Source organism: Loxodonta africana, chromosome 16 (assembly GCF_030014295.1).
Source record: "Loxodonta africana isolate mLoxAfr1 chromosome 16, mLoxAfr1.hap2, whole genome shotgun sequence".
Taxonomy (NCBI): Eukaryota; Metazoa; Chordata; class Mammalia; order Proboscidea; family Elephantidae; genus Loxodonta; species Loxodonta africana.
Window position 1 is genome coordinate 76,447,197 of NC_087357.1, and position 27,614 is coordinate 76,474,810.

Sequence of the window (27,614 nt, forward strand, 5' to 3'; positions counted from 1 at the left end):
TGAAGCCTCCCAGCTTTCCCCACCACCTGGGAACATGGACCTTCAGGCTCAAACAGGCTGCTCTGGAGAGCCCTGCATTGCTGGCTGCCCAGAACCTCCCTCCCAATGCAGCCCTGAGGCCAAGCCTGATCCCTCCCACCCTGGGGCCTGGGCCAGGCCTTGTCTAACCCTTGCAGACGGGACCTTGACTGAGAAAGTATGGGACCCTCAGTGTCTTTCAAATTCCCACAGCACTAGATTATACTCTGCGTTGCCTTCTGCAGCCCAGCCCATACCTGCAGGCCTGAGTGTATGCACCTGGGGGCAGGGTGTGGGCCCTGTGGGCCTTACACAAATCCCCACAGCCTGCGTGGACAGACACAGACGGATGGGAGGGGAGGAGGGAGTCAGAGAGAGGCTTGTGCAGGTCAAAGGGACTCTGTTCATCATGAGAGCTAGACAGGACCTCACACAGCAGCCATTTCCAGCTACCTTCTGCGGAGATGGAAAGCTGTCTCAGATGTGGGAATAAAGGACACCGAGAGAGCAGGAGAGAGGAAGTACAAGTGAAACACAGACATCTTCGTTCACAACCAGTTACAGAAATTGACCTTTATTTGTTGTACTAAAGTCTGTTTAGCTTTTGATACAAAGTAACATTTTAGTACAGAAAATGCCAGTCTGTCTGAACAGTACCTGTCTGCGTACCATCGCTGTCCCACCCTATCCACAATCTAGAAAACCCCCCTCCCAAGGGTATCAAAGGAATAGGTGGAGACATAGTCTACAGTTTTTCTTAGTTGTCTGAGCTAGAAAACGTGTACCTGTCAAACAAAGGACAGCACTGAGGACTGAAACTTCTCTCTTTTGAACGACTGTGCAAGAAAATATATCCCTTTTTTAAAAATGTCAGTAATTGCTAAACTACAATCTAGCGCCTAGAATTACAAAGAAAAAATGAAATCAGAGATTTCCTGCTAATAAAGTGAAATGTCAGGAACAGTTTTAAAACGTGGGCCTGGCTCCAATGACACAGGGGCCCAGTACGGTACCTCAGAGTGGGACACACGGTTTCGGCCGGAGCCACCCAGCATCGAAGTGCAAAAACAGACCCCAAACGATGATATGCTCACAGAGCAGGGGGTGTGCCTTGAGGGCTGTGACCCAGACTAAAAAGACCCCTGTTTTTACTTGTGACAGTGGCAACACAAATCATGCTGCTTCCCCTCAAAGCTGATGATTCAAAGTCTGAAATACGAATGTTTTCATGTTAAAAAGGGCTGACATCCTTGCCACCCTCTCAAACATAAAGATTATGAATTACCCTGCAAAAATGGTGCTGACAAAGGCTGTCAGTATTTACAGAACCTACCACGGGGCCCGTGGCACACATCAGCCCGAGCTTAACCCCTTGCCTGAGCCTCACTGTGTCATCGTGAACCCCCAGGGCTCGGGGGACCAGATGCAGCGCTTAAATAATAAGTGCACATGCAAAGAAAACGCAAGGACATGGAAGGCAGGAGAGAAAGTCCGAGACGAGTTTGTGAGGCTGCCACAGTCATCTTCCCCGTGCAGGAGGACGCTGCTGGGCTGACCCCACAGAGGCCCTGGCTCGGCTGCCTCCCACGGGCTAAGCATGTGCTGTCACCACATCGCTCTTCCAGGAGGGGGCGCCGCCGAGTCAGAGCGCTGGTCCCACAGAACTAGAACCCCCCTAAAGCAAAGCAGCTCCCCAGTGAGGCTGCAGAGCTGTTTCACAGAAAACAAGAACAAAAAACAGTGCCAGAGCGACAGAAGGGGTGGGCAGAGGGGACAGGGGATGGGCACTGACAACGGGAAGCCGTTCAAGTAAACATAAACCACCAAATGCTTGACAGAGGCTTGTAAACTTGTGAGATGGAAGGGTATCCTCGCAGCACCTCTGGTCGGCTGGCCAAAGAAAAGCCGCTGCTGAGACCGCTATGGAACGTCTGTTGTGTCGCTGGCTGGCTGTGTCTTAAAGCACGCAAGTGAGAGGAATGCTGTCTGCTGGCCTGGGCCGGGGGCTGCCTCAGCCGCTGCCCCCCGTCCTTCCCTCCACATTTATGTACAGACGTGTCCCTATTTCCACATTTCCGCTGGTGGGGTCACAGCAGCCCTCCACAGCACAGTGCTCTACGACGGGTAGGCCGGGATCCACAGGACTTTATTCTGCTCTTGAGTGACCGTGGCCAGGACCTGAATGCAAATGTTCGACAGGGCCCCTCCCTGGACGATTCCTGCAAAAGAGCCCCCCCAAACGCACACGTCATTCAGCTCAGAGCGAGACCTAGGTTGCTGCCTGTTCTGAGGCCCCCTCCCACCCCACTCTCGTCCATCGGCAAGAAGCTGAGGAAGAAAGAGTGGAGCGCACGTCAGTTCTATTTCTTCTCTGTCCCTCTGGCCAACTTGGGGTCAAATCTCGTCAGGCTTCCCCGGCTGCTGGAATGTGAAGACCATGATTTGCCCACCCTCAGCCCCCTAATACCCTGGGCTGGGTTTGCCTACTGGTCTCACAGTGTGGGGATCGCAGCACATGGGAAAGCCATTAGCATGGCGGATATTGTGACAATCCAATCAAGAGAAGGATTCTACAGAAAACGATGAATTCAGGGAATCAGAAATCCCACGGCCTGGACCCAGACAGGCTGTGTGTGCTATAGCCCAGAGTAGATTCTTGGCAAAGACAAGGAAATGGATCAAACGTTGGCCCAGGTCTGCTCTGCAGGCTCCAACACCGAGGGTCTGGTTGACAGGATCAGGGCCACTCCCAGGAGGGTCCGCCAAACAGCACCGGCCAGGAGCAGATTAACCAGTAGGCACGGTCTGCACCAGCTTACAATAAAAGCGAGGTACACGGTGAAACCCGTGTGAAATTGTGCACTACGGATAAGTAAGTAAACACAATTAAACTGGTGTGTACCTTGCTTATTGGGTAGTCTGTCCCTGGCACTGGCTGACAAATTGTTTCTGGCTGTGACAGGTACATTCAGAAACTGCTACAGAAACTTCGCAAAGTAATTTTACATGTGCTAGATCTACTAAAAAAAATACCTGGGCTTGCATTTTGTAAGTCTATGGGTTTCTCAATTTTAGTTCTCTAGTAATTCATTTTTCATGTATGTGACAGAGTACTGGTCTGTGGTGGATCAGAAATTAACGCACATACCCAAAACGCTGGTCCTGGACCGCAGGTCACGTGAGAAGCATTATACTAGCTCACAACACTTCCCATCAGTAAAACCACCGTTCATTCCTCTCTGTGACCACACTACACCTCCTACAAATGACTGATTTTTGTGGAAAATCACTGAGTCGATTCCGACTCATAGCAACCCTAGAGGACCGAGGAGAACTGCCCTCTAGGGTTTCCAAGGCTGTAATCTTCACAGAAGCAGCTGCCACATCTCTCTCCTGCAGAGCGGCTGGTGTGTTTGAGCCGCTGCCCTTTTGACTGGCAGCCAAGCACTTAACCACTGCACCACCAGGGCCCCTTTGATTCCATGGAAGAGGCTGCAAACCAGGGAGTCAAACAGCAACAGGTAAATCAGAGTCAGGCTAGTTTTTTCTCCAAGGCCAGAGACGGTAAGTCTGCGGCTTCACAAAACCCCATCATGAAGCTGGCCTCCCCTGAGGACACTGAGGGGCTGACGGCCGGCCATTGCCACTCGCGCTGCGGGCTCACCAGGGCCCCCGGTTCCAACCTGTTATAGACACTAGAGTTGATGGCAGGGTACCTGTGCTGTAGGCAGACCCACTGCTGCACAGGTAAGAACCCAAGCGGAAAACGCTGGACCATGACTCGATGCCAAAACTATTTATCTTTAAATTCCAACCTGTAAATTCCTGGGGTTGACCGGTGGTGAAATGAGAACATCTCATTGCAATGGAAGTGCCCACAAGGGCGTTGGCTAAGCACCTAGTCAGTACCTGTGAGTGCAGTGTTTGAGGCAGACGTCTTTGGAAAGCCTCTGTATCCTGCTTATGGCTTCTCCCAGGGCCCAACGCCCACCTACCTGTGAAGTACTTGCTGTACTCCTGTTCGATCCTCTGAGCCGTCTCAAACTGCTCTTTGGAATGCCTCTGGGTCACCTTGTCCCGCAGATAGACGGGGTCTCTCTGCTCCCTATTGGGATACCCAGGAAGCCAGAATGAGCCTCTCACCTCTCCTAGGCCCTCCTCATCCCTCCCTCTGTCACCATTGAGATGGGGCCACACTGTGGTGGGGGACCCCTGTATGCACCCCTCAGAAAACACAGCAGCAGCTTCGGGCCCCTGAGGGAGCTTTGGGCAGGAAGGGGAAGATGGGTGCCCCCGTGTGTGCACACAGAGAGGACACGCCAGCTGGCCCCCGACTGTGGGTACAGAGCTTAAAAGCACAGGAAGGGGGAATGGCAAGGGGCCTCACGTGCAGCCGGTCCAACCAATGAGGGAAAGCAAAGTTCTTTTGTTCACGAAAGCAAACGCTCACCAAAGTCACAAGTCAGCTGGCTCAGAGCCGAGCTGGGCCAAGCCCAGGTCTCCTCACGCCTTGTGTTCTAAGCGCCGGGCTGAGAGCCAAGGGAAGAGGAAAGGGCAAGGAGGGGCAGGCGGGGATCTGTGCAGACAAAGCTGGGGTTGTGGCAGCACCTAAACAGTCGGGGGCCTGAGCAGGGGCGGTCCTTTCCTACACACGCGGCCTATCTCAAGGCCGACAGCCGTGTCTCTGGCTCTTCCACCCCCACGCACACACCCGTGCTGCTTGGGGCCGCCCGAGCCAGCACCTACTTGATCTGCTTTGCACTCTTGTAGTGGATGAAGATGACGATGGGATAGATGTGCACGCTGTGGAGCCGCTCGATGGCGTAAGGGGCGATGTCCAGGAGACAGTGCCGGTTCTGCAGGAGGTGACAGGCCGGTGAGCACCACGGCGGGGCGGGGGGCGGGAGGAGAGGGCTGGGCGGGCGCATGGAGCCGTGCCTTTCTGAGGACACCCCCAGCCCGCCTCCTATCCAAGGCAAGAAACTCCTTCCTGCTGCCAAAGGGCCCCACCTCTCACCGCCTACGCCTCTTCCTTACTCCGTAAAGGAACACACAAGGTTCTAACCGTGAACAGCTTTCCTGAAAACCATACACGATAAACTGTGTAGAAACATTACCCAAAGAAACATCTCCCTGCTGGCTGTTAGCTGCAAAGACAGCCAGGCTGGGAGCAGGGCCAAGCAGGGTCTGGACGGCCAACTGTCCAAACTCCTGTCCTGTTTTCACCCAGGTAGCAGGACCTTCTTAAAACCTTCCCTCACCCTAGACTCAGGACCCTTATTTCTGCCAGACTGAGCAAATAATCAGACAGCTTCAGAGGACGCTGCAGCGGGGGAAGAGATTGTGTCTTTACATGGTTGTGACCGAAATATGCTCCCGGGGCCCTGAGCCTCCAGGCAGAGTGTGAGCCAGAGAACAGCCACAAGCACCCTGTAACGCCCACCCACCCATCCAGAGGCTCCACTCAGGGGCCCAATCACTGGCAAGCTTCCTACCTTTAGCGGGCCACCCCTGACCGGAGGCCCGCCACTTCAACTCAGCAAGGTGCACTGAAAGCTGTAAGAAGCCAACCCACAAGGGAGCCACAGCCCAGCGAGGGGGACTGACCACCCAAGGATGGGGCCGGGCACAGCGCTGCCCTTCCCACACCTTACAGATCCCCTCTTTCATACTGCAAACGAAGCTGACTATGCCCAAGAGAGACACACAGCCAACAGTTCCCAGCTCTTTCAGGAACAGGGACCCCCGATGGAGCCTGTGTTCCTCTCCCCAAAATAAGGCCACAAACGTAAAATTCTGCAAACGAGTTCAGCAGGCATACTTGGGACCCTGTTTCAGAACTCCCTGTGCAAAGGTCCCCGCCGGCCCAAGTTCAAACAAAGCCCTCAGACAGGGGAGGTGGCGAGTGTACAGGGTGACTCCCTGCCCAGGATCTCAGGGACGCAGAAGCACAGAGAAGCAAGGACCTGAGCTCACAAAGCACATAAGGGCAGAGAGAAAAAGGCACTCCGGCTGACACGCATGGATAGACTGTGACCTGAGACACGCAGGGAGAAGACCCGGGGCACAAGGGCCAGACACACACTGAGGGAGCCCGGGCCTCAGGCCCAAAAAGGTGCCTGCAGCCCCAGCCAAAAGCAACAGGTACCTTTTCCGTGATCTCCTTTATTGAAGCCACTGTGGTCACGTCGAAGTGGCCGCTCCTCCGCTTATAGTCAACAAAGAGGCAATCCTTGACACCCCGCTCAATGGCCTGCTGCGAGGCCTTCATCACCTCTGCAAGGCACAAACACGGGGTCAGGACACTGCGCCCTGGCCCATGCCCTGGTATCGCAGCCCATCCTGGCCCTAACGTCAGCAGAGAATGTCCCACAGCAGCTTTCAGGAATGCAGGCCATGTCTTCTCCTCAGGAGAAAGGACCTAGGTCATGCCCTGATCTGAGCCAGGTCTCGTCTGCTGAGCCTCAGGTCGTCCCTTCTCAGGAAGCGCCTGAGAACCACTGTCTGACCTGCCTTGGAGCTGACACGCCATGCAGGGCGGAGCTGGTAGGGACACAGACACAGACAGACACGATCCAGCAGGCGAGTGGACACCCCTTACCAAGGGGACATCTGCAGAATTTCCCGGGTGCCTCATTCACCAGCATTTCCTTCACCACATCCATCAAGGGCCCCAAAATCACGACTGGCCGCAGAGTGGTGCAGTCCACTTTCTGCACTCGCTGGTATGCCAGGCTCACCAGATCTGGCGAGAGAGAGAGGCAACGTCACCAGGGCATCGGCTAGGCATGGAGGGAAATAGAGGTCTGGGGGCCCACCGCCCTCCAACTTGCTCATATGTGCTCCCCTCCCTGGGAAATCCACCCCCTTCATGCCACAAACCCAGAGCCAGGTAGGACGACCAACTCATCTCAGTTTGCCTGGGACTTTCCCAGTTTCAGCCCTGAAATTCCCACATGCCAGGCAAACCAGGCCAGCTGGTCACCCTTGAGCCAGGTCCCAGTCCTTCCTGGCGTTCAGTGCAGCCTCCCCCCAACTGCGCATATCTGACACGCCAGGACTTCCCCCTGCCCCAACACTTCTTCATGTGTCTTAACATGCCTGCTTAACTCCCCCACTGTCCACGTCTTCCTCTCTAGTAACAAAATCCATGTACAGTTTGTCTATGTGGCTCTAAAGAGCATTTCCCAATCTAGAGTTCCACCAAAGACCAGAGGCACAGATGACCTGTTTCTGAACAGCGGTGGGAGTGTTTAGTGGTCCAATAACTTTGAGAAATTCCACACACTACCTACACCACCTTCACCATTGAGGGATGCCCACACATTTCTGAGGAACGGCTCTGAGGAGCCTCAGGGTAAAGAACTTCCTCCGGGAAAAGATAAGCACAGAGCATCACAGATAAAGTCCTCTGCTACGCCCTTTGCCCAACCCTGACTCCCTACTAGCCTCCTCGGAGGTAACCACTGTGATGAGTCGGAAGCATGCCCTTCCATTTTGTCATTGTCGTGTGTTGATATTTACATGCTCGCTGGCACACGTGATGTGTGTGTGTACTTGACAAACATTATGTAATACTGCAATACTCAGCAGATCACCCTGTCGCTCGACGCTGTCCTTCTGAAACGTGCCCGTGTTGGTTCACACAGCAGATCTCTCTGCTCCTGAGTGTCCCGCTGCTTGGGTACACTGAGTGTATTTTATCCACCCCCCTCTTTCAGGACATTAAGTCGGTATTCCCTCAACTCGAAAAAGAATATTCTCCCTCGATGACTATTAACATTCCATGTTCCTCCCTGGATAACCTGCATCATCAGGAGTCCTCACAGTTACAGAACCATAGAGTTGGAATGCATCTTACCAATCAGGCAACGCAACCAGGTGAGTGAGAGGGCCAGAGAAGAAAAGTGGCCCATCAGGGACACACAGAGCACAGGTTTGATCTCAGGGGTTACAAGTCTTAGTCCATGCTGCGACAACCTTCTTATAAAGGACACACCAGGCCTCTGCACATATTCCAGAGACACTGGGGCACAGGCCACTAATGGGACAAGGACACCCGTGTACTCTGTGGTGTAGAGATGTGAAGTACCAGGAGCACCAGAGGTAAAAAGGCTACCAGAGACCAGGAGACCCTGCAGCAGTCAGGAGAACAAACTAAAGCAGGAATTTAAAATCCCCACCGTGCATCAGAATCACGTGAGAGCTTTAAAAAATTACGTAGGGATTTCTGCTCCCAGGTATAATAGAAGAGTATGCGGCACACCTTTGAGAGCAACTAGAAAACCTGGATAAAAAAGAGCAATACCTTTGTGAGGGCATCACAGGGCTGTTAGAGCAGCCAGGATTTGAGATGTCAGGTCCTGGAGAGAAGGGAGCCACAGAGCCGTGAGCCTGCGTTGTACAGGCCTCCTTCCCCACCAGGGCAAGCGCAGACTTCTAGAGTTAGGACGGGCTGAGAAGCCAGGCAGAGAGCTAGCGAAGCCTCTGGCAATCTCCAAGGCAGGTGAGACAAACACGGAGGTTAGGGCGGCCAGGGAGCTGGGACTTGTGAGGTCACAATTGCAGAGAGAAGGAGGGACAAGAAAAAAAGTCTGATATTCAGAGGTTTGCCCCTAAACTCATCTGCCAAATTAAGCTGTGAGGAGCAAGAAGCAAGGAGTCTGAGTCACTGAAACACTGAACATAGGAACTACGAGACCAAAACTGGGCATTGAGGATCCCTAGGAGGAGGGGCCCTGGGAAAGAACCTTGGCCCTCATGGGACCACCGCAGGGTCACGGCCTAGGAGCAGGGTAGACCATGGCTACACAAAAGCTGCAGCACAGCCTCGGGGCTGCTCAGCCTCTGCTGAGATGGAGCTGACTGACACCACTGACGTGACGATAGGAACATGATCCAGAGCCTTGACCATTTCCTATACGTGATCTCTGACGTTTCAGTAAAATATGACCAGGCGTGCCAAAGGGCAGGACCAAGAAAAACAGACACAGCAGAAAAGGACTCAGAGATAACCAGACATTAGACACTACCAAATAGAGCCTTCACATATGATTAATATGCAAAACAAAAGAGATGAAATGGAAATTTTCATCAGAAAATTAAAGTCAATTAAAAGAAAAAAGAAATGAAAATTATAGAGCAAAAAAAAAATTCTGAAGTTAAGAAACATACTGAAACACAGAAGAAGAGTGGACTTACGAAGAGGAACAGAGTCCGTAGAAAATCCCCACGCTGATTTGCATGGAGAGAAAAAAAAAGAGATGGAAAATCCAAGGGAAAAAAGTGTGAGAGACGTGGGACACTTAGAATAGAACTGTGTCACCCGAAAGTACGTACTGAATTCCTGGCCTTTGTACCCGTGGATACGATCCTGTTTGGAAGTAGGGTTTTCTTCTGCAGTGTTAATGTGGCCATGTCAGAGGAGGCTGAATCCTAAACCTAATCACTTCTGGGTTATAAAAAGAGCAGAAAAGACACAGAGACAAAAACAGGAGAAAGGCGCCACATGGAGACAGACTGACATGGCAGATGCACCTATAGGCCCAGGAATGCTCAGGACTGCTGGCTACTAGAAACTGAAACAGAGAAAAATGGACCTCCCCCTAGAGTGAGACCCTGGATTCAGTACTTGAATCAACTCGACAGCAACTAACAACAAGAAGCCGCCTGACTGTGAGAAGAGAAATTTCTGTTCTTTAAAACCACCCACTTATGGTATTTTTTAAGGTAGCAATAGGTAACTAAGATAGTTATGGCCCCAAAAAACTACGCTACAGAAGTAAAGATGAGAAGAACACAGAAGCCAATTAAGGAAACATTAGCCAAGAGTTTTCCAAAATTGACGAAAACATCAAGCTACAGACTCAAGAAGTACCAACCAACCACAGCCACATTAAAGAAAACGGCAGAAAGCAACCTGGCCTGTGTTCTCAGTTCTTTCTAAAAGGACCACACCTAAGGCTAATGAATGGGGGCTGACCAGACCAAGAGGGACAACCTGGGGACCCAATGCTGACCAGCCTCAGAGGGCATGAAGCAATCTATCCTGGCTACATGGTGAGGCTGATAAGAGCCCTGAATCCTGAGGCTCAGATGAACTTCCTGTTCGGTGACCATGCGTGGGAGAGGGGACGTCTCCCAGACCTCACCCTATGGGTCTCTTCATTTGTACCCTTTATGGTTGTAACAGATCTGTAGCCTTACCTTCTGTGCTCTCTGTAGACACTGTGAGTCATTCCAGTGAATTAACGAACCCATAGGGGTAGTTGAGAGCCAGCAGGGGCTGGCCTCCGCCTACTTGGCAGTCTGAAAGTAGGTGTCCTTCTCACTTGTGAGTCTGACGTAGCTCCAAGTGGCTAGGGTCAGAGAAATACTACATGGGAAGCTCGTCTGAAAGAAGGTATCTGTTGAAATTGTGAGCTCTGTCCCAGCTCCAGCTGGCTAGGATTGGAGAGACAATGCCACTTGGATGCCTGGTGACTAGGATGGAGAAGAGAAGGTGAGGAATGGATCTACCCGCACACTGAGGGGGCTGGATTCATGCGGATCCTTAGCGCACAGTGACCACTCACTCAGTGCAACTACTAAAAACTGAAGATGGAAAAATACTGTGAAAGCAGCTTGAGGGGAAGGGGAAAGAAAGCACAGTGCCTTCAATGACAAGAACAATATGACAAATGTTTCTCAACAGGAACTATGTGTGGTGGGCTGAAAAATGGTCCCCCAAAGATACAGTCACCTCTTAATCCCTAGAACCTGTGAATACCACCTTATACAGCCAAAGATCTGATGACTAAGAGCGTTAACTTAATCACCTCACAAGAAGGAGCACATCTTGGATTATCTGAGTGGGCCTAAGTGCAATCACATGTATCCTTACGAGACAGGCAGAGGGCATTTGGGAAGAGGCACAGACAGAGAAGGTGGTGATGTGAAGAAAGAGCAGAGGGAGAGATGTAAAGATGCTGCTGACGTGGCCCCACCAAGGAGTGTCGGCGGCTGCCAGAAGCCAGAAGAAGCAAGAACAGACTCTCCCCTAAAGCCTCTGCAGGGGTGTGGCTGGCTGACACCTTGATTTCAGCCCAGTGAAGCTGATTTCGAACTTCTGACCTTCAGAACTGTGAGCAAGTAAATCTCTGTTGTTTGAAGCTTCAGAGTTTGTGGCAGCTTGTTGCGGGAGCCCTGGGAAACTAAGACAAAAGCAAAGCCAGACAACAGTGCACGACGTCTTCAAATGCTCACGTAATCTATCTGCCACTCCACGATTCTATGCCTGGTGGAACGCTCCTCAAAAACACTGGTGAAAAGGCGTTTCCAGACCAACAAAAACTAAGAATTCATCACCAACAAACCTGCACCACAGGAAACATAGAAGGGCGTTGTTCAGCAGGAAGAAAATGAAACCAGAGGAAAACAGAGAATTACTAGAATAGACAAAGAGTAACTGATGTCAAGCTGACAATACTGCCCAGAGTTTAAAATATATGCAGAATTAAAATAACCATGGAGATGGTGGGAGGGAGGTAAGCAGGGTTATAGTGTTCTGCTGTTCTAGAGTTATTAGGGAAGTGATTAAAGTAATAATTCATATTAATAGTGAAGTCAAAAGATACATATAAGCAACAAAAGAAACCCTCAGGCACCAGAAAAAAGCAATTAATAAAAATTAGAGCAAAATTAAATGAAATAGAGAACAGAAAAACAATTGAAAGAGTTAACAAGACCAAAAGCTGGTTCTTTGAAAAAATTAATAAAATTGATAAACCATTGGCCAAACTGACAAAAGAAAAACAGGAGAGGAAGCAAATAACCTGAATAAGAAATAAGATGGGCGATATTACAACAGACCCAAAGGAAATTAAAAGAATCATATCAGAATACTACAAAAAACTATACTCTTAACAAATCTGAAAACCTAGAAAAAATGGATGAATTTCTAGAAACACGCTACCTACCTAACACAAAAAGAGGTAGAAAAACTAAATAAACCCATAACAAAAGAAGAGATTGAAAAGGTAATTACAAAACTCCCAACAAAAAAAAAGGCCTGCCCCAGACTGCTTCACTGCAGAGTTCTACCAACCTTTCAGAGAAGAGTTAACACCACTACTACTAAAGGTATTTCAGAGCATAGAAAAGGGTGGAACACTCCCAAACATCATTCTATGAAGCCAGAATATTCCTGATACCAAAACCAGGTAAAGATACCACAAAAAAAGAAAATTACAGACCTATATCCCTCATGAACTTAAATGCAAAAATCCTCAACAAAATCCTAGCCAATAGAATTCAACAAAACATCAAAAAAATAATTCACCATGACCAAGTGGGATTCATACCAGGTATGCAGGGATGGTTCAACATTAGAAAAACCATTAATGTAATCCATCACATAAATAAGGCAAAAGACAAGAACCACATGATCTTATGAATTGATGCAGAAAAGGCATTTGACAAAGTTCAACACCCATTCATGACAAAAACTCTCAGCAAAACAGGAATAGAAGGGAAATTCCTCAACATAATAAAGGGCATTTATACCAAGCCAACAGCCAACATCACTCTAAATGGAGAGAGCCTGAAAGCATTCCCTTTGAGAACGGGAACCAGACAAGGATGCCCTTTATCACCGCTCTTATTCAACATTGTGCTGGAGGTCCTAGCCAGAGCAATTAGGCTAGATAAAGATTTGTAAGAAGTAAAAGCACCTTTATTTGCAGATGACATGATTTTATACAAAAAAAAACCCTAAAGAATCCTCAAGAAAACTATTGAAACTAATAGAAGAGTTCAGCGGAGTGTCAGGATACAAGATAAGCATACAAAAATCAGTTGGATTCCTCTACACCAACAAAAAGAACATTGAAGAGGAAATCACCAAATCAGTACCATTTACTGCAGCCCCCAAGAAAATAAAATACTTAGGAATAAATCTAACCAGAGATGTAAAAGACCTATACAAACAAAACTACAAAACACTACTGTAAGAAACCAAAAGAGACCTACAGAAGTGGAAAAACATACCTTGCTCATGGATAGGACAACTCAACATTGTAAAAATGTCTACTCTACCGAAAGCAATCTATAGGTACAATGCAATTCCGATCCAAATCCCAACGACATCTTTTTAATGAGATGGAGAAACAAATAACCAACTTCATATGGAAGAGAAAGAGGCCCCAGATAAGTAAAGCATTACTGAAAAAGAAGAACAAAGTGGGAAGCCTCACACTACCAGATTTTAGAATATTTTATACCACCACAGTAGTCAAAACAGCCTGGTACTGGTACAACAACAGATTCATAGACTAATGGAACAGAATTGAGAATCCAGACATGAATCCATCCACATATGAGCAGCTGATATTTGACAAAAGCCCAAAGTCAGTTTAATGGGGAAAAGACAGTCTCTTTAACAAATGGTGCTGGCATAACTGGATATCCATCTGCAAAAAATGAAACAAGACCCATACCTCACACTATGCACAAAAACTAACCCAAAATGGATCAAAGACCTAAATATAAAATCTGAAACGATAAAGATCATGGAAGAAAAAATAGGGGCAATGCTAGGAGCCCTAATACATGGCTTAAACAGTATACAAAACATTACTAACAATGCAGAAGAAAAACTAGATAACTGGGAGCCCCTAAAAATCAAACACCTATGCTCATCCAAAGACTTCATCAGAAGAGTAAAAAGACAACCTACAGACTGGGAAAAGGCTTTTAGCTATGACATTTCCAATCAGCGTCTGATCTCTAAAATCTACACGATACTGTAAAATCTGAACTACAAAAAGACAAATAACCCAATTAAAAAATGGGCAAAGGATATGAACAGGCACTTCACTAAAGAAGATATTCAGGTGGCTAACAGACACATGAGGAAACGCTCAATGTCATTAGCCATTAGAAAAATGCAAATCAAACTACAATAAGATTCCATCTCACTCCAACGAGGCTGGCATTAATCCAAAAAACACAAAATAATAAATGTTGGAGAGGTTGTGGAGAGACTGGAACACTTACACACTGCTGGTGGGAATGTAAAATGGAAATTGATTTCGCGCTTCCTTAACTAACTAGAAATAGAACTACCATATTGTCCAGCAATCCCACTCCTTGGAATATATCCTAGAGAAATAAGAGCCTTTACACAAACAGATATATGCACACCCATGTTTATTGCAGCACTGTTTACAATAGCAAAAAGATGGAAGCAACCAAGGTGCCCATCAATGGATGAATGGATAAATACATTATGGTATATTCACACAATGGAATACTATGCACTGATAAAGAACAATGACAAATCCGTGAAACGTTTCACAACATGGAAGAATCTGGAAGGCGTTAAGCTGAGTGAAATTAGTCACTTGTAAAAGGACAAATATTGTATGAGACCACTATTATAAAAAATCAGGAAATAGTTTAAACAGAGAAGATATTCTTTGACGGTTAGGAGAATGTGGAGGGAGGGAGGGAGGGAGGGAGAGGGGTATTCACTAACGATTTTAGGTGAAGGAAAAGACAACACACAATATAGAAGAGATCAGCACAGCTGGACTAAACCACAAGCAAAGAAATTTCCTCAATAAACCAAATGCTTCGAAGGCCAGAGTAACAGGGGCAGGGGTCTGGGGACCATGGTTTAAGGGGACATCTAGGTCAACTGGCATAATAAAATCTATTAAGAAAACATTCTGCATCCCACTTTGGTAGCATCTGGGGCCTTAAAAGCTAGCAAGCTGCCATCTAAGATGCATCAATTGGTCTCAACCCACCTGGAGCAAAGGAGAATAAAGAACACCAAAGACACAAGGTAACTATGAGCCTAAGGGACAGAAAGGGCCACATAAATCAGAGGCTACATCAGCCTGACATCAGAAGAACTAGATGGTACCCAGCTACAACCAATGACTGCCCTGACAGGGAACAAAACAGAGAATCTCTGATGGAGCAGAAGCGCAGTGGGATGTAGACCTCAAATTCTCGTAAAAAGACCAGACTTAATGGTCTGACTGAAACTAGAAGGACTCTGGAGGTCATGGTCCCCAGACCTTTTGTTAGGCCAAGGCTGGAACCATTCCCAAACTCAACTCTTCACACAGGGATTGGGCTGGACTATAAGATAGAAAATGATACTGGTGAGGAGTGTGCTTCTTAGCTCAAGTAGACACATGAGTCTATGTGGGTAGCTTCCGTCTGGAAGGGAGATGAGAAGGCAGAGGGGGACAGAAGCTGGTTGAATGGACACAGGAATACAGAGTGGAGGGAAGGAATGTGTCTCATTAGGGGGAGAGCATGTAGGTGTACATAGCAAAGAGTATATAATATTTTGTATGAGAGACTGACTTAATTTGTAAACTTTTACTTAAAGTGCAATAAAAATTTTTTTTAATTAAAAAAAAAAGATACATGTTGTGAGATCTACTGTAATCTCCAGGAGAATATGCCAAAAGCAACTTGCAGGCAACAGAGGGGAAGGATAGCTACAAAAATGCTCGATTAAATAAACCACGAAAGGAGAGAAAAGGAAACATGAAACAGGTAAGCCGAAAAGAAAAGAAAGAGTAAGACTGTCAGTGTAATTACAAATACATCAGTAATTGTCTTTTATGTAAGAGATTAAATGCTCTAAATAAGAACTGTCACGGGTGCTATCTACTCTTCTGTGAACGTGTGTGTACTTTCCTGTACAGACATAACACTTCGATAAAATTTTTAAAAAAGATTGTCACAGTGGATTAAAAAAAAAAAAATGTACTACTTATAAACTTATAAGGAACATTTAAATATAAAGGTACAAAAAACCTGATAGTAAAAAGAACTGTACAGACAGCCACCAAAAGCAAGCTGGTGCGGTGATTACGTGAGACAAAACAGACTTTACGGCAAAGAATACTACTAGAAATGAAGACATTTCATAAAGATAAAAGGGTCAATTTCCCAGGATGATAGAACAATTCAAAAAGTACACCCACCTAATGACAACCTCAAAATAGACAGTGAAGCCTGCTACAGCCAGAAACTGTATGAGTTAGAAGCCTGTCAGAGAAGGAAAACGCCAATATTTTCCACTAAAACCAGCAACAGAAAAGTGATAATACTGCACCCTGTCAAAGGCAGAAAACTTGTAAGAGAGACCCAGGAAAACAAGGCGGTGCCGTTGAGTTCCAGCTCTCATGGGTTCACTGTACAATACAACAGTGAACAACTAAAAGGAAGAAGAGACACTTGGTTACTTTTCTAAGATACACACACACCCAAGGACAGGCACCAAACACACCAGGATGGTGCCTACCGGGAAGGGGAGAGGGGAGATGTGAGAGCGGAGATCAAAGGAATGGAGGAAGGGGCACAAAACAAAAGAAACCTAACCCCAAATGAGGGGATGGGAAACTTTTTCTGTAAAGGACAAGGGAGTAAATATTTGAGACTTTGAAGGCAAAAATGGAGCCAACTGTTATCTCCAAAAATTTTGCAACAACCCTTGGCTCACAGGCCACCCAAAAGCAGGTGGTGGGCCACATCCAGGCAGCGGGCTGTAGTTTGAAACCCCCGTCCTGACGGTGACAGCAGGCCATGAACTAAGGTGTGATTAACTCAGCTTGCCAGGGGTTGAAGGTCTTGACTTTAAAAGTAAAGAAGAGAGGAAAGGAGGAAGCCGGCTGTCCTACCCCCTGCCGCTCCCTGGCCGCACACACCCTAAGCACTTGGTGGGTGCACGTTCTAGGGGGGCAGACACACACAAAGGTCCGGGGAGCAGCATTCGGAAGGGCCTCCCACTTTACAGGACAAATGCGCCCTTTCCACAGGGCCGCCCACAAGGGGTCCTCGATGCCCCGGACACTCCACTCTAGCCCTGCATCAGCATCCTACCCAGCGAGCATCTCGTAGAAATTGTGAAATAACACAGGAGTGAAGCTGGAAAAGGCCAAAGCTCTGCAGAGACCTGGCGGCCCCTGGCCAGCACCAAGCAGCCTGTAATACCTCAAACACACTAAAACACCACTACTGAGCAGAGACCACCTTTTGCCTCCTCAACGCCCTCCCGCCTGCTCCCCTCCTAACGAAGTCTGTGTCACTGAGCCTACAATGCACCCAGATGAGACACTGCCTTTCTCAGCCTCCCTGCAGATGCTAAGAGACATAGGTGGGAGCCAGGAAGCAGATGCCCAACCCCACTCAGCGGAGACACACTTTTGCCTTCCCCCTTACTGCTGCCTGAAACATGGGCAAGATGGCTAGAGCACCAGTGACCTGTGGTGGCCACGGAAGACTTGAGGATGGAGGCAGCAAAATGATCAAAGGCTGTGAAAACTGGTGCCACTGTACCAACCTGGACACCTACTGCCAGGCTGCTCTGGGTGACAGAAAAGTAAACCTCCACTTTGTTTAGGTCGCAGTCTTGAGGCTACTGTGACAAACAGTAAACCTTATCTGAGAGCCCACTGGAAAAGCAAGCCCAGCTACTTGCCTTCAAAGAGGGGAAGAGAGTCATTGGAGAGGGTGTCCACGGCAAGGAGGTCTTTCCCATCTTTGGATCCACGGCGTTTGTGTTTCTGTTTCCTGCGAAAGAAAGACCTGCGCGCAGCTGCTGACAGTGTCTTGACGGCACTGTCATCTTTGACTTCGGACATGCTGAGCCTCCTGGAGAATTCTTGGTCCATCCTGTAGTCACAGAGAGTAGCAGTGCTGGGAAAGGCTGCAGGCACCACCTCCATGCCCACACTGCCACGGTGCAGAGGGTGAGAGCTGGGGCAGAGTCCAGGCCTACCCCAGCATGGCTCTGTGGGCTTCACAGCTCCATCTCCCACACCCCACAAGCCCCTTCATACCCCTGCTGTGGGGTGGCATGAACACCAGTGTCAGGGGCAAGCTCTCAGAACAGACCAGTTTCAACCACGACATTCAGGTCAGTGTCGACAGGAACTGCTGGGACAGCCCTTGCTAGCTGACTTTGAAAGCTACGCTTCCTGAGCTGTCACTGCGCTCTGCACGGTGTGGACTCATGCTTGGAGCAGCTTTCTGGACAAGCAATCTCGGCAAAGTGGATATGCCAGAGGCTGCGAGAAGCTGCAGAATTAGTCCTCTCTGTACTCCCAACCCCCGCAGGCATCCCATGGGATGGCTCTAGGCCCCTCTGCTCCCACCCACACCACAAGCCTAGCACTGGGGCACACGTACACATATTTGCTGGGAATCTGCCCACGCTGGATCTTCTGGGCGTTCTCATCCAGCTGCCAGGCCATCCAGTAGCCAAATGTGCCCTGGGGCAAGGTGTCGTCCACATAAAGGATGTCGTCCTTCTTAAAGCTCAGCTCATTCTCCACCTCTGCCAGCCGGTCGTACAGGGCTCTGGGGAAGGCGAGGTGGGAGGCCCGTCAGAGGAGCCCCTAGCCTTCTGCGGCTACCATCCTGCTCTACACTTTCTCCAGACCAGAATCTGTTACTTTAAGGTTAGGAATCGCCTTTCCCCATTCTGCTGGGGGCTCCCACAGGCCACACGTTTGACATAACAGGACAAAGATGTGCCCTCCTTGCAGACAGGAAGCACGGCTCCCTAAGAGTGAGGGCTCCTGAGAACAGCAGCTGCCTCAGGCCACTGATGAAGAACTGACCGTGCCTTCCCCATCCAGAACCATGGCTCCTACGATGGAAACGCACTGAATAGAACTATGCCATCTCTCACTATCAGGGGCGCCCAGACACAGGAAATCGTACCTCATGGTACTTAGCTGATCAGTGGTTCTTATTCTTTTTGTGGTCTCAGATCTTACAAAATGTGAAGGAAGCCACAAGCCCCTCCTAGGAAATGCCTGATGCCTGTCCCCACCCACCCACAACATTCCAGGACACTGAGGATGCCGTGAAGTCCACTAGCACCCTGCAGAGGGCTCTGCAACCCTGCGTCAGGGGAGGCATGCAATCCGGACGAAAATGGGACCCGTGGTATCAGAATTCCCCAGGCCCTGACCCCAAATAGGGGAGCCTAGTCCTTTAAGCCCTCAAGTCACAAGCATCTTACCAGGAGCTTGTGGACCAGACAGCCAAGTAATGACTATCACAGCCCCACCTTTGCAGGCACCAAGTACAGAGACGTTTCCTAGGGATAGGGTTTCCACTGACAGCCCGCTCCCCTGCGGCCCCCAGCCTTGGATCCTCTGGTACCTGATGTAGAAGCCGTCCCCGGGCAGGCCCTTGACCCTGGCGAGCTCCTCGGGGCGGTACTGCACCTTCAGGCGGACGCCGTCCTTGGGCTTCAGCATCTCCACGTATACCTCCTCCACTGTCTTCTTCCGCACGTCCAGCGTGCCGTACTGCCCAGGAACAAGCGGGGTGAGGCCAGAGGGCAGACCCCGTCGCAGCCGCAAGGGCCCAGTGTGGCGCTAAGGCAGAAGCTCAACACCCCCTTACCTGAGCCTGTCTGCCTCCTCCCTGGAGGTGGGGCTGGCCCATGTGGTCTCCCCCACCGGGGCCCATGTCCTATGCCCACTTTCTGGCCACCATGACATCTAGAGCTTGTCCCAGGGAAAACTCTGCACTAGTCCCCATCAGGTATGGGATACCCAAAACATGCCACTTCACTTTGCTTATCCTATGCGTACCTTTAAATACGTATGAGCGAGCCACCTTTCCCATCAAGCAGTGGACCCAGTGATGGGGAGACAACAGTCCCCCATTCAATCAGTCATACTGCTCACAAGAGCAGAGCAACTTCCCACCAGGTTCCCTGTGCCCAGGCCAGGCTCTGCCCTCAGGCTCCCTCAGCGGGCTGCCTGTGAGCTGCTGAGCTTCCCAGAGACCTACCCTGCGGGTCTCTGCAGCATCCTGTGGTTATAAGCATTAGACAAAAGCACTGAAGGAGCCACCATGTGAGAGTGTGTGCTCCTCCATCTCCAGGACTGGATGGAGAGGGGCCCAGCCTGCTTAATAGCTCAGCACTCACCTCGAGGATGAGGTCCCCCGGCATGAGGCCATCAGGGCCCCTGGCAGGGCTGTCGTCTTCCACCTCAGCCACAAACACCCCGTGCAGGTTCCCACCACATAGATGCACCCCGAGTTCCAGCTGAGGCTTTTTGACGAAGACGATGCGTGGCTCTGGGGCCTTCTTGTTGGTGTCACCAGCAGTCCTTTCAGGAAGGAAAATAAAGTTCCTCAGTCGTGCTCTGGGAGGGAGCAGGGCATGCAAAAGACAGGCAGTGGCGAAGCCCCTAACTGTTTTCTGCATGATTCGTGGCGTCTGAGGAGGAAGTCTGGGAACCACAGGGAAGTGAGAGGTTGGCCTCATCACTAGTGCTAGTTCTACGGACTCATTTTACAGGGCGTGAAGCCGAAGTTCAGAGGGGATGAAGAGAGGGCCCAAAGCAATCATACAACCAGCCAGTGACAGAGCCAAAATCAAGGCCCCAGCCGTCAGCCACACACCTGGGCTGCGTCTCTCCTGCTTATATGGCACTCACTCTCCTCTGTTCTGCTTAACTAAAGTTAGACTTGGCCTCACAGTCCAGGAGCGCAACTTATTCAGCAAATGCTTACTGAGCAGTTACAACAGACCAGGAACTGCGAAGAGATGGCCTCTTGCCATCAAGGAACTTACAATCTAGGAGGGAAAATAAGCTGAGGGAAAAAACGGGGGCAGCAATGGAGACCGAAAAAGGGACCTCAGGCAGAAGCCAGCCTGTGATTAAAATTTTGCTGCAGGGGGAAAAAGATGAGAAGCCCTGAGGGAGCAAGAGAGCAGTGGGATGCAGACCCCAAATTCTTATAAAAAGACCAGACTTAATGGTCTGACTTTGACTAGAAGGACCCCAGAGATCATGGTCCCCAGACCTTCTGTTAGCCCAGGACAGGAACCATTCCCAAAGCCAACTCTTCAGACAGGGATTGGAATGGACTATGGGATAGAAAAATGATACTGGTGAAGAGTGGCCTTCTTGGATCAAGCAGACACATGAGACTATGTGGGCAGCTCCTGTCTGGAGAAGAGATGAGAGGTGAGAGAGGGTCAGAAGCAGCCGAATGGACGTGAAAATAGAGTGTAGGGAGGGAATGTGCTTTCTCATTAGAGGGAGAGCAACTAGGAGTATACAGCAAGGTGTATATAAGTTTTTGTATGAGACACTGACTTGGTTTGTAACCTTTCATTTAAAGCAAAATAAAAATTAAAGAAAAAAAAAATTTGCTGCAGGTACAGTCCAGCGTGACTGGTCCTGATGCAGAGAGCACAAAGCCGACTGCTTTCTGAGCAAGCTGCTCCCCTCGTGGCCCAGAGCACCCTCGCAGCATCCCCTCTGTGCTGTGTGCCCCTGGACACTGACTGTCACCTCGAAGCCCAGAGCTCCGTGAAGGCAAACTGCCCTGTGGGCCCAGCATAGGAGGCCCTTGGATGACAGCTGCTGAGTGAGCTGGTGACAGATCAGGACAGGAGAAGACGAGAACAGAGGGGAAAAAGAAATAGGACCAATAAAGAGGCAATAAGAGAACAAGAGAGAAGACAAAAAAATGGAAGCGGCGGGTAGGGGAAAGCCAGCACAGCCAACCCCACCCAACCCCTGGAGACTGGCCGTGTCACCTGCAGCATGGACGCCCCCACCCAGCCCCTGGGGGCTGGCCCTGTCACCTGCAGCACAGATGCTGCCTACCCTCCCCATTATGTTACCATCTAGCTGTGCTCATCACACGTGCGTCCTGCGCTCTGTGGCTTATTCTGCATAGCCTTATAGCATGCCTGACCATAAACTATTCCCCAAGTCTTGCCCTTAGGTCTGAGTCCCAAAACCATTGACTCTCTTCCAGGACTAGATGGTGAGTGCCTTGATGGCAAGGGGCCATCTCTTTGCAGTTCCTGGTCTATCAAAGCTGCTCAGTAAACATTTCCTGGAAGAACAGCGCTCTGGACATTGAGGCCAAGTCTAACAGGCCAAGCAGAACGAAGTTAGGAGAGCAGAAGGATGTGCGTGGCCCTGCCAGCCGTGGTGGACAGTGAAGGTGCCAGTGTTCATTTGCTAACCTGGAGCTGGATGTGCTCTGCTTGGCTGGAGGGGTCCCTGGACTCTCATCCTGCTCCATCAGTGGGTCGATGACAGACGTATGCTCTGGGGTGGTGGTGCCACTGGCCTGCAGAGTGGACTGGTTGCCAGCAGGGTCCAGGTGGGAACTGGAGAGGGGCAGGAGGAGTAAGGTCAGAGCCTCGCCCTCTCCTATAGGAAGCAGGTGTGGGCTGTGGAGGGGACCAGGCCCACATGGCCCTAAAGCCCTGAGGGGAGGCAAATGCCTCATTCACCCACAGGAACCCCCAGTCTGCTCCTCCTGCCTGTCCAGGCCCTACTGTGTCCTCCACCCTGGATCCTCTCAAACGTCTCTGGCCTAATGGAATGATATATTTGAAGAGCTGAAATGAAATGTACCCAGGTTGGCAAAAAAAAAAAAACTCCACCCTGGATCCTCTCAAACGTCTCTGGCCTAATGGAATGATATATTTGAAGAGCTGAAATGAAATGTACCCAGGCTGGCAAAGAAGATGTAAAATGATCTCTATTCACAGGTGATATAATCCTGTTGTTGTTAGGTGTTGTCGAGTCCGTTCTGACTCATACCGACCCTATGTACCACAGAATGAAAAAAAACTGTCAACCAAGAATACTGTGCCACATGAAACTGTCCTTCAAGAATGAAGGTGAAATTAAAAAATTCCCAGACAAACAGAAGCTAAGAGAGCTCATATCAACCAGACCAGGCCAACAAAAAACACTAAAGAGAGTTCTGCAGACGGAAGGGAAAAGACACTAGAAAGTGACTGAAAGCCGCAGGTAAAAAGAATGACCCCTAACAAAGGGAAATGCGTGGACAAGTATGAGGGCCTGTAATAAGGTACTCATGCTTGATAATTCTAAATGTTTTGTCCTTCATGTTTTTAAATAACAAATACATAAAAAGCAAGGATAAAATAATGCTACAGGGCACATGAAATGTAAAGCCGTAATTAGTGATAACAACAACAGGGAGGAATGATATAGATACAGAATTTTTTGTATGTTACTAATGTTTAGTTGGTACCAACTTACCCTAGAATGTTATAAACACAAGCTCTTAAATGTAATATTCATGGTAACCAGTAAGAAAACATATAAAAAATACACACAAAAGGAAATGAGAAGGGAACCAAAGAGGCTCACTACAATAAACCAACAAAACACAAACGCAAGCAGTAGTAAAATGCAAAGACAAAGAAGGCTTAAGACACACAAAAAAGCACATAACAAAACGGCAGAAGTAAGCCACTTATCAGTAACTACAGTGAAGGTAAATGAACTAAAGCTCTACTTAAAAGGCAAAGAATGGCAGAATAGGTTAAAAAAAAAAAACAAAACCATGATCCAACTATATGCCATTTACAAGAGACACACATTAAATCCAAGGACACAAAGAGGTTGAAAGTGAAAGGAAGGGAAAAAATAGTCAATTCAAAAAAAACTAAAAAGAGAGCTGGGGTGGCAGTCTTAATATCAGACAAAGTAGACTGCAAGACAAAACCTGTTAGAAGAGATAAAGATGGACATTATATAGTGATAAAAGAGTCAATCAAGATTTAACAATCATAAATACATATGCTCCCAATATCAGGACACCTAAATATACAATATACAAAGCAAACACTGATGGAACTGAAGGGAGAAACAGTACTGCAATAGTAGTTGGAGACGTCAATACACCACTTTTAACACTGGACAGAACATCTAGAAAGAAGGTCAACAAGGAAACAGATGACATGAATGACACTATAAACCAACTAGACTTAACAGACTAGTTAAAAAGTCTGTTTTGGGGTAGAATCCAAAAAACAGGAAGATATATATTTAAATAAATACATTTAGATAAATTTAAAAAGACCGCAATCATGCAAAGTATTTTCTCTAACCACAATGGAGCAAAGCTAGAAAACAATATCATAAAAAAAAAAAAAAAAACTGGAAAATACACAAACATGGAAGTTAAACAACACACTATTAAACTACCAATGGGGCAAGGAGGAATTCAAAAGAGAAATCACAAATTTCCTAGAGTCAAATGAAAATGAAAGCACAACATACCAAAATTTATGGGCTGCAGAGAAGGCAGTACTCAGAGGGAAACTTACAGCAATAAATGCCTACACAAAGAAAGAAGAAAGATCTCAAATCAACAGCCTAACTTGACAATTCCAGGAATTAGAAAAAGAAGAGCAACTAAGCCTAAACCTACCAAAAGAAAGGAAATAAGGATCAGAGCAGAAATAAATAAAATAAAAAACAGAAAAATAGAATCATTAAACCAGACACTGGTTCTTTGAAAAGACAAATTGATAAACATTTAGCTACACTGACAAAAGACACAAATAAGCAAAATAAAAACGAAAGCAGGGTCATTACAACTGACCCAACAGAAATAAAGAGAATTATGAACAACTGCATGGCCACAAACTGGATAATCTAAATGAAATGGACGAATTCCTGGAAGCACACAACCTACCCAGAATGACACAAAAGGAAACAGACCCATAGCAAGAGATAGAATCAGTGATCAAAAACTTCTCAACAAAAAATATCCTGGACCAGACAGCTACACTGGGGAAATCTAACAAACACTGAGAGAAGTATTGACACCAATACTGTTTAAACTCTTCCAGAAGAAAGGAAAAGAAGGAATACTCACTAATTCATTCTATGAAGCAAACATAACCCTGATGCCAAAACCAGACAAAGTCATCATGCAAAAAGAAAATTACAGGCCAATATCTCTTATTAATATACATGCAAAAATCCTAGAACAGAATCCGACAGCATATTAAAAGAGTCATACACCAAGACCAGGAGGGATTTATTCCAGTAATGCAGAGTGGTTCAACATTAGAAAATCAATCAACATAAAACACCACAACAAGAGAACAAAGGAAGATCACATGACCATCCTAGATATGAAGAAAAACCATCTGATAAAATCCAACACCCTTTCTTGATGAAAAACCTAAAGAAGATTGCAATAGAAAGGAAATCCCTCAATATGTGTCAGGGCATACATGAAAAGCCAACAGTTGATATTATACTTAAAGAGAAAGACTGAGAGTTTCCCCCTTGAAATCAGGAACAAGACAAGGGTGCCCGCTCTCACCGCTTCTAATGTGTATTAGAAATCAGCCAGAGCAAAAAGACAAGAAAAAACAAATGAAATGTACCCAGGTTGGCAAAGAAGATGTAAAATGATCTCTATTCACAGGTGATATAATCCTGTTGTTGTTAGGTGTTGTCGAGTCCGTTCTGACTCAAACCGACCCTATGCACCACAGAACGAAACACTGCCTGGTCCTGCATGTGCTCACAATGATCGTTATGCTTGAGCCCATTGTCACAGCCACTGTGTCAATCCAACTCTTTGAGGGTCTTCCTCTTTTCCGCAGACCCCGTACTTCAACAAGCATGATGTCCTTCTCCAGGGACTGATCCTTTTTGACAACATGTGCAAACTATGTAAGATGCAGTCTCGCCATCCTTGCTTCTAAGGAACACTCTGGTTGTACTTCTTCCAAGACAGACTTGCACTTTACTTTAGCAGTCCATGGAATACTCAACATTCTTCGCCAACACCACAATTCAAAGGCGTCAATTCTTCTTCCCTCTTCCTTATTCATTGTCCAGCTTTTGCATGCATATGATGCGACTGAAAACACCATGGCTGGGTCAGGCGCAAACCCTGGTGGGGTAGGGGTTAAGAGCTACAGTTGCTAACCAAAAGACTGGCAGTTTGAATCCATCAGGCGCTCGCTGGAAACCATAAGAGGCAGTTCTACTCTGTCCCATAGGGTGGCTGAGTTGGAATCGACGGCAACAGGTTTGGTTTTGGTTTGGGTCAGGGGTACCTTGGTTTTCAGGGTGACATCTTCACTTTTCAACACTTTAAAGAGGTCCTTTGCAGATTCGCCCAATGCAATCCATTATTTGCTTTCTTGACTGCCATTTCCATGATTATTGGTTGTGTATTCAAGTAAAATTAACTCCTTAACAATGTCAATCTTCTCTGTTTATCGTGACGTTGTTCATTGGTCCAGCTGTGAGGATTTTTGTTTTCTTTATGTTGAGGTGTAACTCATACTGAAGGCTGTGGTCTTCCATCTTTATCAGTAAGTGCTTCAAGTCCTCTTCACTTTCAGCAAGCAAGTTTGCATCATCTGCATAATGCAAGTTGTTTAATGAGTCTTCCTCCAATTCTGACAACCCACTCTTCTTCATATAGTCCATCTTCTCAGATTACTTGCTCAGCATACAGACTGAATAGGTATGGTAAAAGGATACAACCCTGATGCACACCTTTCCTGACTTTAAACCACGCAGTATCCCCTTATTCTGTCCAAACGACTGCCTTTTGATCTATGTACAGGTTCCTCATGAGCACAATTGTCTGGAATTCCCTTTCTTCGCAATGTTATCCATAATTTGCTATGATCCACACAGTCCAATGTCTTTGCATAGTCAATAAAACACAGGTAAACATCTTTCTCATATTCTCTGTTTTTGGCGAGGATCCATCTGACATCAGCAATGATAACCCTGGTTCCATATCCTCTTCTGAATCCGACCTGAATTTCTAGCACTTCCCTGTCAATATGCTGCTGCAGCCACTTTTGAATGATCTTTGGCAAAATTTTACTTCCATGTGATATTAATGATGTTATTCGCTAACTTCTGCATTTGGTTGCATTCCTTTTCTTGGGGAGAGGTATAAATATGGATCTCTTCCAGTCGACTGGCCAGGTAGCTGCCTTCCATATTTCTTTGCATAGATGAGTGAGCACCTCCAGCACTGCATCCGTTTGTAGAAACACCTCAATTGATACTCCCTGAATTCCTGGGGCCTTGTTTTTCACCAATGCCTTCAGTACAGCTTGGACTTCTTCCTTCAGTACCATCAGTTCCTGATCATATGCTACTTCTTGAAATGGCGGAACGTCGACCAATTCTTTTTGGTATAATGACTCTGTGTATTCCTTCCATCTTCTTTTGATGCTTTCTGAATCGCTTAATATTTTCCCCATAGAATCCTTCAAAATCCCAACTCGAGGCTTGAATTTTCAGTTCTTTCAGCTTGAGAAATGCCGAGTACGTTCTTCCTTTTTGGTTTTTTTTTTCTATCTCTAGCTCTTTGCACATGTCATTATGATACTTCACTTTGTCTTCTTGAGCCACCCTTTGAAATCTTCTTTTCAGTTCTTTTACTTCATCATTTTTTCCTTTTGCTTTAGCTGCTCGACATCCCAGAGCCAGTTTCAGAGTCTCTTCTGACATCCATTTTGGACTTTTCTTTGTTTCCTGTTTTTCTAATGACCTCTTGCTTTCTTCACATATGATATCCTTGATGTCATTCCACAACTCATCTGATCTTTGGGTGATAGTGTTCAATGCATCAAATCGGTTCTTGAGATGGTCTCTAAATTCAGGTGGGATATACTCAAGGTCGTACTTTGGGTCTCATAGACTCGTTCTAATTTTTTTCGGTTTCAACTTAACTTGCATATGAGAAATTAATCGTCTGTTCCACAGTCGGCCTGTACCCTT

At 47.5% G+C, this 27,614-nt stretch overlaps 1 protein-coding gene across 2 annotated transcripts in view; it reads right to left on the minus strand.

The window, feature by feature from the left end:
* Positions 1-515: 515 nt before the first annotated feature.
* The window catches only part of DLG5 (discs large MAGUK scaffold protein 5), a 181,808-nt gene continuing 154,709 nt past the window's right edge, over positions 516-27,614 (minus strand). Inside the window, exons 23-32 of one of the 2 annotated variants that reach the window (XM_010589261.3) lie at positions 22,040-22,186; positions 19,976-20,159; positions 19,198-19,346; positions 18,214-18,384; positions 17,504-17,697; positions 6,620-6,763; positions 6,167-6,294; positions 4,765-4,874; positions 4,014-4,123; positions 516-2,237 (exon numbers count right to left, since the gene is read on the minus strand). In XM_010589261.3, coding sequence (XP_010587563.2) covers positions 2,134-2,237; positions 4,014-4,123; positions 4,765-4,874; positions 6,167-6,294; positions 6,620-6,763; positions 17,504-17,697; positions 18,214-18,384; positions 19,198-19,346; positions 19,976-20,159; positions 22,040-22,186 — 1,441 coding nt within the window. In that variant the 3' untranslated portion in view covers positions 516-2,133. The remainder of the gene's footprint in view (positions 2,238-4,013; positions 4,124-4,764; positions 4,875-6,166; positions 6,295-6,619; positions 6,764-17,503; positions 17,698-18,213; positions 18,385-19,197; positions 19,347-19,975; positions 20,160-22,039; positions 22,187-27,614) is intronic. The other variant, XM_064269766.1, reaches the window with a different exon arrangement.